The 15,836-nt window shown below is 35.4% G+C and overlaps 1 protein-coding gene across 2 annotated transcripts in view; it reads right to left on the bottom strand.

Moving 5' to 3' along the window:
• The window catches only part of RELN (reelin), a 548,072-nt gene that overhangs the window by 128,047 nt on the left and 404,189 nt on the right, over positions 1 to 15,836 (bottom strand). For both annotated transcript variants that reach the window (XM_020984542.2, XM_020984544.2), the window contains exons 23-27: positions 13,027 to 13,164; positions 9,887 to 10,073; positions 5,010 to 5,215; positions 3,418 to 3,589; positions 2,836 to 3,036 (exon numbers count right to left, since the gene is read on the bottom strand). In XM_020984542.2, coding sequence (XP_020840201.1) covers positions 2,836 to 3,036; positions 3,418 to 3,589; positions 5,010 to 5,215; positions 9,887 to 10,073; positions 13,027 to 13,164 — 904 coding nt within the window. The remainder of the gene's footprint in view (positions 1 to 2,835; positions 3,037 to 3,417; positions 3,590 to 5,009; positions 5,216 to 9,886; positions 10,074 to 13,026; positions 13,165 to 15,836) is intronic.

Genomic DNA, 15,836 nt, shown 5'->3' with positions numbered 1-15,836 from the left:
GATTCAGTGGTATCTTTCAAGTTTAATACTCCTTGACTATGCTGTAGTATCTGACACTGTGGACTACCATATGCTTTTTATTTTGTTCTTACCCCTTAGCTCCTGAGATACTATACTCTCCTGACTCCTTAAACATTCCATCTCCTTCACTGGCTGGACTGTTTCAGGTAGTTTTTTACTAAGGCCCCTCTTGGGCATACTTATCTTGGCAATCTCATTCTCTCCCACAGTTTTAATTTTCACATTTATCTATGCAGGTGACTCATAAAATCTTTATTTCTAGCCTTCATCTTTCTTCTGTCAAAAATGAGCTTATCTATCAAATGTTGAGGACTCAGGGAAAAGAGGAACAGCTGTGTGTGTGAATCTGTGGGGCACCCACATGCCACCAAGCCCTCTTGGTATCAGGCAGGTAGCATAAGGTCTAGTATTAGTCTTGGAGTGTCTGGCAACTGGTCTGGGTATGGAGGAACGAGGCTGAATGGATGGCTGAGATGGGAGTCTGAGTGTGAATCAATGCAGAGAACTTTACTCCTGGGAGCTTAGAAAGAGTGAATATAGAGTGACTGAGAGATAGAGGATTCAGGGAATAAGAGAGAATACTCATGCATTTTTTCTATTCTACAATTATTTATGTATATGTTATTCTCCATTATTCTGCTGTAAACTCTAGGAGGCCAGGGAAAATGTTGTATCAAAACTTAGAATCTCCCCTAGAGACAATAAGTATCTGCTTACAGGGAAGGCTTAAAAATATTTATTGAACTGAAATTAATTGAATTTGTAAAACAGCAGTGTATTAGCCAAGATTTTCAAAATACCAGAACCATTTCATCTTTCAAATGCAATGAAAAAGCTATTCTTTAGAGATTAGGCATTAGGGCAATCATATACAGGCAGGTAGGTGGCACAGTGGATACAATGCTGGAGTTGGGGAAATGAGTTCAAATCCTTCCTTAGACACTTACTACCTGTGTGACTGGGCAAATCACTGAACCTGTCAGCCTCATCTATAAAGCAGGCTTAAAATAGCACCTACCTCATAAAGTTGTTATGAGGTTCAAGTAAGATAACATGTAAAGCACTTTGCAGATCTTAAGGCACTATATAAATGTTATTATTATTGCGATGGTGTAAATACACACTCTGAGAGCTATTATGTTCTGTACTAACTTAGAATTCATTTTAAAGAAATAATGTGTATTTTTTAAACTTCACGTAAACAATTTGCACAAATAGTCTTTATTTATTCAAGTGGCCATTAATTCATTCTTAGTCTATTTATTTCCTTTTAAAGGGATAGAAAATGAATACCATTTCATCATTACACAATATGAGAGCCATAAATCAATGCAGAAATAAAGGGCAGATGTCACTACTGTGATAGGTGAATTAAAGCTTTTTTAATGTTGTTATTCTGCCGGTTGTTTGAAGAATTAACAACACTTTAGGTATTGTTAACCATCTCTTTATTTAGATGATATATCAGGTGTAGAATCATGTTGACTATAACACCTACAGTGTCGTGATTTTGTCACTCATTAAATAGAAAAGGTGTCAAGACAATAAATCATATGTACATATTTCTGGAGACGCATTTGCATATTGAAGTTTTTACTTAACATTTTTGGAAGTGCTAGCATATGAATGTAAATTCATCTATTGAGAGTGAGGTTTTTCACTTGAAATCTAACACTAAAACTTAAATTGGTAATGATAATATTTTACTAGTTTTTTTTTTTAAACTAGCTTTCCCATTTATAGAACTATGGGAATTATATTTGAAGAGTTACCTGTAAACATCTGGTTTCCTTAATAATTCTATTTGTAAATTATTTAGTGCCTCTACCTACCAATTATGTAAGGACCATGTAGTTGTGCTAGCTCATTAAAACTGCATTGCTTTCGACCCTTAGAATTCACCAATGGGATTTCATTATAAACTCAATAAAATTTTGATTAGGATCCCGAAACAACAGCTTGTCAAAGCAAATACTTACTATACATGTTGACATGTTGTCACAATGCTGAAAAATTTGGTGCAACAAGCTTTTAAGAGAAAAACGATAATTGGAGCCGAAATTTGCAGACAAGGAAGTATAATTATTTGTGGGGAAAAAAAAACTTCTCTACAACAAAAGCATAAAATAGCTTGTGAAGTTCTTAAAGCACTTCTAAGTGAAATAAGAAAGTTCATCCATTCCCATCTGGAACTATGACATTCATTAAACCACAAGTGGGATAAAGTACTAAGTTAATTTTCTTTTAAACTCTCGAGTTCCATGTGTACTCATTGAGATATAATGACATAGTCACTACTTATGAGGCTCATTAAAAACTGACAAGCTGTTTCCTTCTGGGTAGAACTAAAAGCTTTGCCCTTCCATAGTTAACTACACTTTCTTCAAGCAAGGTCCTTCTTTAATAAAATATAAAGAACACATTTCTATTCTTTGTCTCTTCTACACTCGAGGAACAGGGCCATATTTTGTTCCTTGACTTCCTAGAAGAGGAAGGGAGTGGACCTATACACTGAATAGACTAATACATAGGGCTGACTAGGCTGGTACTGGACCTGTAGTTTCACTTGCTATAGGGAAATCCCAGATGCATAAACTTCGTTTAGCAATTCGGGTTAGCATCTTCTTTGCAACTTATAGTGTTATAAACCTGCTAGGACACTGAGAAGTTAAGTGACTTGCTCAGAATCACACAGTCTATGTCAGAGGACTTGAGTCTAGGTTTTTCTGGTCCTGAGACTGGCTCTCTATCCATTATACCACACTGCTTTTGACTCACTAGAAGGAGTCTGAAACAGAAACTGTGCACAAATACCTTGAACTGCAGGACATATCCAGGTTTCAGAGATAAATCTCGAGTTACTGCAAATCGATCTCCATCTGATTTCCCAAATATCATGGCTGATGGGGTAGCAGAACAGAAAGTTTCGTTTTTAACCATTCCTTCATTAGCCAACATCAGCCATACACTCATCTGATTCATGGGGTAATCAAAAGCTGGTTTTTCATAAAAGTTCTAGTAGAAACAAACAAACAAAAATACTGTAACACAGCAGCACTCTAACTTTAGAAAATGATCTTATGTTAATTGGTGGTCAATGCCATGACAAATATACATTTCTAGACTATAGTGATTATATCTTTCTACTGAATGCAATAATATTTTCCAAGCATTCACTTCATTTCACTTGAGGACTTTGCTTACCCTTCAGAAACTTCACACCTGAAGACAATTTTTGAGTTAGGTAGTGTTACCATCATACCAACATTTAGTGGAACCATAGAGAACTGTTTGTTCAGTGTTGGAAAAAAAAATCTTTAAGAGGTGAAGTCCTCAATCCATTATATATGAAACTTCTTTTAGTTCTGGAGTCCACCTACAATAAAGCACAATTACCTGAGGTAAAGTTGGGTTGACGACTGGGATGATCTGCTTCTGTTTTTCAGATAAAATGATGATGTCATCAATTGCCCACTGATCATAGTCTTCACCTGAGAAAACTGGCTGCCACCAGCGGAATCTAGTGCAAGGAGTCTTTGCAGCTGCTGGAAGCTCTAGATAGACAAACCTAAAGAAAAGCCAGTTATCCACGTGTAAGAAAAGTGAAGCAATATTTCTCTTAGTTATAAATAGCAAGGGGAAAATAATATTTAGTCTATTGTACAACTAAAAAAAAAGAGTTTTTGGTTTGGCCATGTTGGAATGAAATTTGAAGAATGTAGGGAAAGAAGATCATGCATTCAGAAGTTGATGGGACTGAGAATCCACTGAGGCTAAACAACTCATTTTATAGATGAGGAATCTAAGATACAGAGAAGTTAATAGACTTGCCAAGAGTCACATAGATAGTAATTGTTTGAGGCAAGATTTGAACCCAGTGCTTCCTGAATTCAAGTCCAGAACTGTATCCAGTTCTCTACACTTCCTCAATACTTCTTTTGGCATGATATCTTTTAGAGACGAAAAGTCATATCAAAAGAGAAGTTATAATTTAGGGAAAAGTGGTTGGGATTTTTTTGTGGTAAGGAACGGTACTTGCAAAATGATCTGTGATAGAAACAAGTTTATCTCACTTTAAGAAAAATATAGATTAAAACACACACACATATTCTTAATTTTACACAATGTTTTGACATGGGATCCCTTTAAATTGTAAACTCGTGTTTAAAATACTTAATGTAAACTTAATTTTTAGTAATTCATCGTTGTGTGATATAAGGTACACATGTATAAAGCTAGCACATGGGTAGCACCAACATGTCATTCACTTAACCATGATTTCTGTTCTACATATGAGTAAATTTTGTCATGACTGCATTAAGTCCACAGTACAGAGATGAGAGAAATAAAGGTAATTTAAACAGACACAAATGAGTAGATTTTTGTGATATTTAGTATGTACGCTGTTAGATATTTTACATAATTACACGTCCCCAAAAGAAGTATGTTTAAGCAGATTTAAAATAAAGTCACTTAATTTTAAAAATGTTATTGAAAATTTGCTATTTTTCTAAATAAATGTTTTTCTACAATAATGAGTCTTATAATCATTAGCTATAACCTTTGATCAATAGATGGTCATAATGGATAACAATGAGGCCATTCTGGTCCAATGCAAAAATGGCAAGTTGGTTGAGGATATTCCTAAAATCATGACATACATACATGGCAACCTACACTGCTCATGTATAGGATCAGCCCTAGATGAAGATAAAATTCTAGATCAAGATAGCTGATTTTAAACAGCTGAGCAAATTATATATCAGAGAAGCAACGAAAATTTAAAAAGTCTATCCATTTTTCTGAATGGTCTGGATAGAATGCTTGTCTATAGTCTGGCAGTTCCTTTTTAAACCGTATCTTTGAAAAGCCTTTCACATATTTCAGGTAAGACACTTCAATTAAGAGAAGATTTTTTAAAAAATGCAACCTTTGTACTAATGTGACTTTCTGTGTCTAGCAAAAGTCTGATAGGGAGATATTAATACCTGGGCTTGCTGAAGTCAGAGAAGTACATTTCTGCCAAGAGATGCCAATGAATTCCCCCATTGTTGCTGTACTGAAGCAGGACCCCCTCTTCTCTACTGTCTGGTTTGTTGCAGGCAGTGCTCTCTCCACCTATTTGAATGTAAAACTGGACAAAATCCACCCAAGAAGTATCCATATCCCAGCTCACCAGTTGTCTCTTTCCAGCCTATCAAAAAAGGAAAGATTAAAAAAAACTTACATATAATAATACAGACTTCTGTGGTGTTTTTCTTTTTGGCTTTACCTCCCTTAAGTTTTTTTTTCATATTTATTTTATTTTTAATTTATGGAATAAAATAAACATTTCCATAACATAATAAAAAAAGACAAATGCACATGATACTGTAAATCTGTTATGTACAACTTGCTATTCCTTTTAAATATATAATAAGGTTATCATATAAATTTTTGTTCTTTTTTTCACTTTTTTCCTTCCCTCCCCCCCCGCCCTAGATATGGCTACCATTAGACACAAATAGGTGTGTGTGTGTGTGTATGTAAAGTTATTCTATATGTACTTCTATTCATCAGTTATTTCTCCAGATGCCGATAGCCTCTTTCTTCGTATGTCCTTTACAGTTAGTTGTATATTTCTACTAATCAGATGACTTATTCACTCAAAATCGTTCTTAAAACAATATTGCTGTTACTATATACAATGTTCTCTTGGTTCTGTTCATTTTGCTCTTCATTATTTCATGCAATTCTTTCTATGTTTTTTCAAGATCACTGAACTCATCATATCTTATAGCACAGTAGTATTCCATCACAGTCATACACTACAACTCATTTGGCCATTTCTCAGTTGATGTGCATTCCTGCAATTTCCAGTTTTTTGACATCACAAAGAGAGCTGCTATAGCACTCCATGTAGTGGCATATAGAAAATGGTGCTACATGGTTGCCGTGGGAACATAAGATTCTTTTTCCTTGTGGCTCAAAGGGAAACAGCCTTCGGTTTGGTCAGTTTTGATTTGGTGATGGTAACTTCAACCTTGTATACTCATTCTTTTGTTTTTCTTCTTTGATCTATTTTATTAGTCTCCAGACCAGTGATCTAGTAGATAAAGTACTGCACTTGGAGTCGGCAAAACCTGGGTTCAAATTCCACTCCTAAGGCTTATTAGCTATGTGATCATGGGAAAACCAGTTAATCTCTGTGACATTCAGTTTCCTCAACCCCGAAACAGGGATAATAAAACCTGAAAGACGTATCTCCTTGGGTTGTTGTGATATAACCTACATAAAGCGCTTTGCATATAATGTGATACAGAAACTTTATTATCACTAATAATATAGAAAGGTATTATGAAAATCTAAAAATTTTGTAGGGCAAAATTAAACTAACTGGACTTCCAGACAAACACAAATTTCTTTTGGGACTGGGTTACTGCACATGATTGTGAGGTGCTACATCAGATATGCTCTGATAAGGTGAACAAGTCCTATATCACAACTGATACCTTCCTTCCTGGGCAGAAAATCATTCACAGATTTCCTTTCCTTTTTCATAGACTGCCTGGGGCTAGAAGTAAAGCCAGGCACAGCTGAAACTAATTGATAAAAAGGGACAGCATCTTAGTCATTTTCACTGTGGGTGGGGAGAAAGAGAGAGATAATAAAATTTTCCTGGATACCAAAAAGCATCTTAGGGCCTGAAAGAGTTAACAGTATCTTCAAAGCCAGCAATTTCCTTTCCTTCTACCAGGAGGCTCAGCGTGTCTATCTCATGTCATGGTCATGCCGTGAAGCGTTGGACAGAAACTGAAATGGTTTGTCATCATTCCTGTTGTTAATAAATGATTTCAAGGTAATGGGATTATGAAAGAATGTCTTGCTTATAAAATCCAATAGCCCAAAGCAGATTCTGCTGGGGGCAGAGCTACTAAAAGGCCCTCAAATTTGTCATAGAGCTCTCTAACCCCTGAGAATCTCAATAAAAATACTGTATAGGAAATAAAGATACTCTATATGGCACAAAGGAAAAAAAATCTATAACATAGAATTCAAAACTAATTCTACTTTTTAAGTTAATGAAGAAAGTCTCTAGTTATAGAAAATCACAAAGAAAATACTTGTTGGCCAATTAAAAGTGTACAACCTTGCAAAGAGGGCTAAAAGGGATTAAAAAAAGATTGGAAGCACAAACACAGCAGTAAATAAAACAGCTAAAGCGAAGCCTTGAGGCATTTAGGTGGCTTAGAGGATAGAGCTCCCACCTTGGAGTCAGGAGGACCTGAGTTCAAATGTGACCTCGGATACTTGACACTAGCGGTGTGACCCTGGTCAAGTCACTTAACCTCATTACCTAGCCAAAAACAAAAACAAACCCCAAAATAAAGTGAAGCCTTAGTTTAGAGATTGTCATTTGGAATTCTCAGTACTAAGGAAGCAAATGATAGAATGATATGTGTGTATGTGTGTATGTATGTATACATGTACACATATATACACATACATATGTAGTAGATGATATGACATATAGATACATATATATATACATATATACACACACACATATGCATATATATCTTAACAGAATCAAAAGAAGCAATGAAACTTTAAAACGTCTATCTGTTTTTCTGAGAAGTCTGGCAACTCCTTGTGTGTGTGTGTGTGTATGCACATATATATGGATAGCTATATATATATATGTATATGTATATCTATCTCTACATATGTTGTTGTTGAGTTGTTTTTCAGTCATGTCTGACTTTTTGTGACCACATTTTGGGTTTTCTTGGCAGAGATACTGGAGTAGTTTACCGTTTCCTTCTCCATCTCATTTGACAGATGAGGAAACTGAGACAAACAGGTTTAAGTGATTTGATCATGATCACACAGCTAGTGTCTGAAACCAGATTTGAACTTAGGAAGATGAGTTTTCCTGATTCCAAGCCTGGCAGTCTATCCACTGTATCACCTGGTGCTCTTTCTTTCTCTCTCCCACTCTACACACACACACACACACCCACACACACACACCACCCCTCTTCCTACTTGTGCTTTTTATTTTTCTTTCATTGGATCAGAAATAACTCAAATGAAAAGCACCTTACAGATTACTGTAATATAGCTCAGCCAAAAAATATTTTCTAACTTCTGAATCACTACAGGAAGACCATTTATGAGGGAAAAAACACCACCAAAACTATAGAACTTAGCAGGTTAATTCCAATTTAGCAAACTACTTTGAAAAACTTGGCATGGGGAAATGAGCCAGAAGGAAGAAGATCTAACAGTGAAGACAATTATAAAAAAAATCCAATTATCACAATTAGCTAGTTGTAATGATTGGTTTATCAGGAAATTCACAGTCAAGTGCTATTTTTTCCCCCAGGACACTTTGGTGTTAGTCCACAGAGGTTTTCTAAAAGTGTTGTGTAGGATTTTTGTATGTGATGAAAAATATATCAGATCTTTGCTTAGCTTGGCATTTTGCCCTCCAAAATCTACATGTCTCCCCTCTGCCTTTTCTTTAGCTATGCAAAATGCTACATTCTTTTTAAAGAGGAAAAGAAAAAGGAAACAGCTAAAGCAAGAATTTGCTTTTCCAATATAAACATTTCCAATTTGGTTTAATGTACAGTTATAATGTTAAAAAAATTTGTAGAAATCAATGGAATTTAAGGCAAAAAATTTTAATAATTCAGGCCCTCAAAAATATTCTTCCCCTATTCTTTTCAAAATGGCACTTTGGTCCAAGTGCTTAAATCGAGTAAAGTAGAAATAGAACTAATGCCAAAGAATTATGAAGAGCAGATATTTATAGACAGCATTTCCAAACCTACACTAATCCTACCTCTTGTTACATTGTAAATTTCAATGAACATTATTTCTAATCTATGTTTCTAGTTTTATATTCAGTACAATGTAGTTAAAATTCATTCTAGTCTACTAATTCATTAACATCAAGTTTTTCTTTAAACTCTCCTATAGCTTCCTAACTTTCTTTATGTCAATCTATGGATACTTTCCCAAAAGTGGCTTTGTTTTATTTAAATTTGGTAAAGTCTCTTTACTTTTGTTTTTCTCCTCTTCATTCTAATTCAAAACTGTTTACTTATCGAATTGAGCAGAACAGGACAACAGAGTAAAAGCAATATCATAAAATGATCAACTGTGAATGACTTAGCTCTTCTCAGCAATCCTATGACTGAATACAATTCCAAAGGACTCATATGAAAAATGCTATCCACCTCCAGAGAAAGAACTGATACAGTCTGAATGCAGATCAAAGTATACTATTTTTCATTCATTCATTCATTCATTCATTCATTCATTCATTCATTCATTCATTCATTCACTTATTTATTTTCCTTTGGGTCTGTGTCTTCTTTTACAACATGACTAATACAGAGATATGTTTTGTATGATTGCACATATAGAACCTATATCAAATTATGTTTAAGTATATGAAAGTGTACTGTTGGATTTATGTTGTCTTCTTAAAATTTTAACTTCTACAGGACAAAGTCCACTCATCTTGGCATGAATGTGCACAGAATCTAGTGCTGGGCAATGTACACAAGGAGGACACTTATTAATTACATTTGATGATAATGATCAGGGAAGACTTGAGTGTTGATGGATGTAAGACCTATTTAAATTTAATCCACCCTGATTTGCTGTTTTCTCAATCTTGTTTACTTGCTAAAAGATCAGATTTTCTTTGTTCTGCACCTGCATCTGAACAAAAAGCATATCTATTTTTGCATTTGCATAAATTATTTTGCCTTGGATTCCTGCCTAGACAGACTCTGCCACATATCAGCACTATGGCATTACAACACATCTATTTAAGTCCTTGATAACTTTTAACAGTATTTGTCCCTACCTTACTGAAATATAGAGATGATCCAGAAGAGATGACCCCACATCCTTGTTCTGGTTTGACAATTTCTCCCCCGATGACTTCTTGCCAGTCAGTCTCCCAACCATTCTGGCTCTCAAAATCTGACATAATAGTAGATGGAAGGGAAGCTTCTGGCTGGCACTCACTGCCTTGATACCCTTGGTCACACCTAAAGAGAAGATTAGTAAGATAGACCAGAATGACTTTCTTAATTATAGCTTTTTCCTTTTGTCATTTCTCATTAAGTTTCAAATATACTTCAGCTGGCCAAGAAACATCTCAATAAAGAATGGTGAGTTGAATATTACGCAGACTGTTGTTTTCCTCATTATATTGAATAGTCATACCTCTTTTTATTGTGCTTTGCTTCATTGTGATTTGTAGATATTGCATTTTTTAAAACAAGTTGAAGATTTGTGGTAACCCTACGTTGAGCAAGTTTATTGGTGCCATTTTTCCAACGGCATGTGATCATGTCTCTGTGTCACATTTTGGTAATTTCCATAATACTTCAAGCCTTTTCATTATTATTATATTGGTTATGGTGATGAGTGATCTTTGATGTTATTATTGTAATTGTTTTGGGGGACCACAAACCACCCCTATATAAGATAGCAAACTTAATTGATAAATGTGTGTGTTTTGACTGTTCCCTCAATTGGCCATTCCCCTACCTTTCTCCCTCTTCTTGGGCATCCCTATTCCCTGAGACACAACAATATTGAAATTAGGCAAATTAATAACCCTACAATGGCTTCTAAGTGTTCAAGTGAAAGGAAGAGTCAAATCACGCAGAAAACTTCATTGTTGTCTTATCTTAAGAAATTGCCACAGCCACCTCACCTTCAGCAACTACTATTCTGATCAATCAGAAGCCATCATCATCAAGGCAAAAAGATTACGACTTGCTGAAGGCTCAGGTGATGGTTAATATTTTTATTTTTATCAATAAATTATTTTTTTAACTAAGGTATGTATATTGGGTTTTTTTAGACATAATACTATTGGCCACTTAATAGTCTGTAGTATAATGTAAACATAATTTTTATATGCACTGGGAAACCAAAAAAATTTGTGTGACTCACTTCATTGTGATATTTGCTTTATTGTAGTGGTCTGGAACTAAACCGCAGTATCTCTGAGGTATGCCTGTGTGCTCTGACATTAGCCAGGAATGACCTGGCGACCACTTGCTCAACTTTTTCACAACATGAATATGAAATTTAAAAAAAACTCTACAAAAGATATACCAAGTCATAGATACTGTAAGTTGTTTCTCTCACAAAATCACCGATTCTTCCATTGTGTAGCTTTTTCCAGTGTAAAACTCAGTGTAATTTGATTCAGTTCCCTAGATTACAGTATGTGAGTTTCTAGGAAATGATGCAAATGTAATATAAAAAGGTAAACGTAAAAAGCAATCAGTCTCATAATACTTGCTTCTACCTAGTCTCTTGCCATCTCTGCAATCTTCTCCTCTTTTCAGGTACAGATTTTTGTCTCTAAACAATATTTGTTACGTATTTTTTTAATCTTTCTCTGAAACTTTTAGAAATGGGCACCCCTCCTACCCAAGTTACTATGAAGCACAAAATTATAAAGTTGAGTTTGTCTTCAGTTTCCAGGCTTCCTGTTCTTTTCTCCGTATCCCATTTCTTCTATCTACTCTTTATTTTGAGGCAGTCATGGTTAAGTGACTTGCCCAAGGTCACACAGCTAGTAACTAACTGAATTCAGATTTGAACTCAGGACCTCCTGACTCCAGGGCTGGTGTTCTACTCACTATGCCACCTAGCTGCTCCTCTACCCTCACTTTATAAATCTCTTCAGGTCCCCAGTGACTTTATGGCCCCTACTTTCTTCCCATTATTAAAGCTTACTTTTAGGAAAGGAGCCAATCAACTCATTCACACTAAGGCATAATAATCGCTGGGGTTTTCTTGGCAAAGACCTGGAGTGATCATCTTGGAGTATTTACATTTTGACAGGGATCAATGTTTTAGCCAAAGGAATGAAACCCTAATGGACTTTCAAGCAACAGGTAATGAATGGGTAAGTACTTTGGGGTACACTTATCAGTTCATCTCATTTCAGCAGATTTTGTTATTGTAACACTAGAAATCTGGGCATGCTTAACCGGACCAGAGTGTGGTTTGAGAAAGAAATAGTATGATGACATCCTCTCTAGTTCTAATATGTGTATTGCTTCTTCCATACTGAACAGTGACAGTTGTCACTTCCTTCACTATCAATCAATGGATCCATCCACAACCACTTGTTAAGCACCTACTACGTGCCAGACTGGGGACACAAAGATAAAAAACAAATTAGTCCCTGCCCTCAAGTAGCTTTTATTGTATTGGAGGAGAAAGCCTATATGTAAATAAGCATATTTGAAATAAATACAAGGTAATTTTGGGGGGAAGCCACTGTAACTGCAGGGATCAGAGAAGGCATCTTGTAGAAGGGTGTGCTTGAGCTAAGCTTTGAAGGAGACTAGAAATTCTAAGATGACTTGGGGAACCTGTGGTCTTCAGGCCACATGTGGTCTTCTAGGTCCCTGGGTGGGGCCTTTTGAATAAGCCCAAGTTTTACAAAACAGGTCCTTTTATTAAGAGGATTTGTTCTGTGAAGTTTGGATGCAAAGGGCCACACTTGAGGACCTAGAGGGCCGCATGTAACCTTGAGGCCACAAGTTCCCCACCCCTGGTCTAAGAATTGGAGGTCATGAGGGAGTATATTATAAAACAGGGCTTTTTGAAGTATGGCAGAGTTGAAAGGTCACACCTGCCTAGATGGTGCTTTAAGACTTCCATAGATGAAGGGAAAGGAAGCCTCTTCAAACCTCTTCTACACACTCCCTGAACTAATTTTCAGGATGGACTTTTCTGGAGGTTTGCTTTTGAGAAGGAAAATCTAAATTCCCTGATAGATGACCCAGGTGAGTAATACTGTGTTCCATGTACCTGAACCAAGGGTAAGAAAGGGCATTTCCTTTTGGTTAGTCCATATATAACAATGCATTAACATGATGATCTTGACCAATGCTGGGATAATGTTCAGAAAGAGAATTCTCAAGCCCAGAGACTTCCTCCACTTTTTTTTTTTAAAAAAGTACCTACTTGCACAGTCCCCGCTCACACCAGCCATGCCCACTGCACATGTTTGGGCACTGCTGTCCTATATAAATGTTGTCTAAAGCCCATTCATCTTGTACTGTATAATAGCTCTGACTCCAACGGAAGCGAGTAGCACTGGACCTAGAAATGTATTAAAAAGAAAAATGAAATATTGTTCTTCGAACCTCCCTGTTGAGGGATGTTCAAGATACACATTTTCACATCATTTTCTTTTTAGATTGTATACTTTCTGGAATTTTTATTTGATTGTCAACCATTTTTCTACATGTTGAACTTAGTATTGCTGAAATGTTAAAATGGAAAATACAACTGTTATAAGTAATACATTGTCAAAGTAAAAAGGAGCTCTGTCTCTTTTTTGCATATTAAAATAATTAAATTTCAGAAAGATTAAGCAAATCAAAATATCAAACGAATACAATGTACATTAGCGTTCAGTGTTAGTGAAATAAACCTAAGAGCAAAGAGATTTTTCTAAAAAAAAAGTCCAAAACAACTTTATTGTTAATTGCTAAATTATGAACATTTTGTATCAAATTATAAGAAGACCACGTTCAGTTTGATTCTCAAAATGAAACAAAGGATAACAGTAGAATTATTGGGTGAGGAGAAGACTACCATGACATAATATTATACATAGAACATACGGCATTGTTACATGATCTAAATAAGATAAACAAGAATGTTCAGAAGCACAGATCTGTTAATTCTTACTGAAAAATTAACTTGCTTCTTTTTTTAAAGACAAGTTGATATTAAATGGAAGCAAATAATTAAGTGGTCCAGTAGACATTGAGAAATCCTAGGAAACTTGGTTGTGAATCAGACGTGAGGTCTGAAGAAGAAAAAGCAGACTGACATTTCTGCAGGAGAAGTTTAGTCACATAGCCAACTGATAACTGAAAAATATTTTTTTAGAACCACTTTAATTTACTGAATTCCATAAAGTATTTTTTTAAACCTCTGGGAGTTTGAATTTTTTTCCCCGAGGGTTTCTTGGTAGGGAGAGCAGATAACTGCTATGTTGCAGTAATCATTTAGGAATGATTTTCAGAAATGAATGGGCATGCCCAGAGCCACAGACTGAATCCCATGTTCTAAATACAGCATCCATTGATAGGACAGAGCTTGAGGGCTCTACAAGAACCCTTAAAGTCTACTGCATCAATTATCTTCATGTTAAGTACTCCGTAAGTAAACAGCAGGCTGTTAAAGTTCAGAGTAGGCCTTCGTTATTTATCTTTTATCCATGATCTGTGGATAATGGGTTGCATGACCAGTTTTAGTAGGGTGATTCCTGAATTCACTGAGATGCATCTGGCAGAATGATGCCTTCTTGCACTTCAGTAATCCTCAGTGGTACTTCCAATGAGCTCACCTCCTTCCGAATAGCAATATCATTTAAATTAATTTATTTAAAATTAACAAAAATTTAAATTAATTAATCCTCATTTTCAAACAAGAAAGGGGCTGCAATTTTTATGACCACATTAAAAAACTTTCAGAAAAGTTAATAATTTTCCATAAGAAAAGGTTTTTTACTGGTTTAATATTTTTATCAGAAACTACTCAAGGGCATGAACTATGCCAAAATGTATGGGACCCGGGTTAGGGCTATTAAAAATTATTTGCCTAATAACTAAGATGAATTTAGTGATATCTTTAGCATATTTTATTTCATAAATACAATAAAGTTATTATTAATTCAATACTGTAGAAACTACTTAATCATACATAGTATTGAGGGTATATAATAAAGCATGCATTATAGATAAAAATGATTTAGATAAGTAAAAATTTATTCTACTTATTGGCTCTCCATTCTATGTAATTTTGAGAACTTGGATAACATTATTTTACAAATGACTTGCCCTGTGCTACAGAATATAAGCTTTTATTATAATTTATCAATTTTTTTTTTAAAAAATAAAGCATCATAGTATAATGGGAAAAAAAGAACCTCTAGATACGAAGTCAGAAGGAGGGTTCTATATCCAATTTTAGTACTAATGAGCTGCATAAGATGTCACCAAACTTCTCTGTAGGTCTCAGTTTTCACTTCTAGCAAATGAGGAGGATGGATCTCCATGCTCATTTACAAAGCTAACAGCCTATGATTTCTGGACTGAAATGGCCATTTGTAGGAGTCCTTTATTTTCTGTACAGTTACATAATGGTATAAGGCCCACTGCATGAATTGGTATTAGAGGTTTTAATTTGGATGCTTCAGCTATGGGGATAGATGATTCAGCACATCTTCTAAATCTTCCATAAGATAGTTTACCCAAAGGGTTGTCAAGCTAAACAAAGAAAGATCCCAGAAACAGGACTTCTCTACCTGTGAATCTGAGAAGATACTTTACTGACGTCTATCATCACTGATATTTCAGCTGTCTTACATCCTCAGAACATCTTAATGTACAGCTAGGAATAGGAAATACTCAGAATTCCTCAAACTAAGGGAATACAAGTTGAGGAGTAACACAAGAGAAACACTGGGAAAAAGAAATCCTTAAACAGTAGAATTAGTAAGAGCTGGCATTTCAATAGTACTTTAGTCAAAAAATATACAAAAGTTTCACAGATCTAATTTGAGCCTCATAACAACCCTGTATGAGAGGAAGTATGGCATCCCAGTGTCTGGAGACCTCAGCCTGAATCAGGAAAATCTAGGTTCAAGTCCTGCCTCTGACACATGACTGGCCATTTCACCAGATACTTAATTTCTCAGCATCTCAGTCAGTAAGCATTTATTAGGTGCTTAGTGTGCTGCGCCCTGGGAATACAAAGAA

Source organism: Phascolarctos cinereus, unplaced genomic scaffold, assembly GCF_003287225.1.
Source record: "Phascolarctos cinereus isolate Bilbo 61053 unplaced genomic scaffold, phaCin_HiC Scaffold_1;HRSCAF=81, whole genome shotgun sequence".
In the NCBI taxonomy this organism is placed as follows: Eukaryota; Metazoa; Chordata; class Mammalia; order Diprotodontia; family Phascolarctidae; genus Phascolarctos; species Phascolarctos cinereus.
Note: the sequence above shows the minus strand (reverse complement) of the source record. Positions and strands in the feature narration are given on the sequence as shown.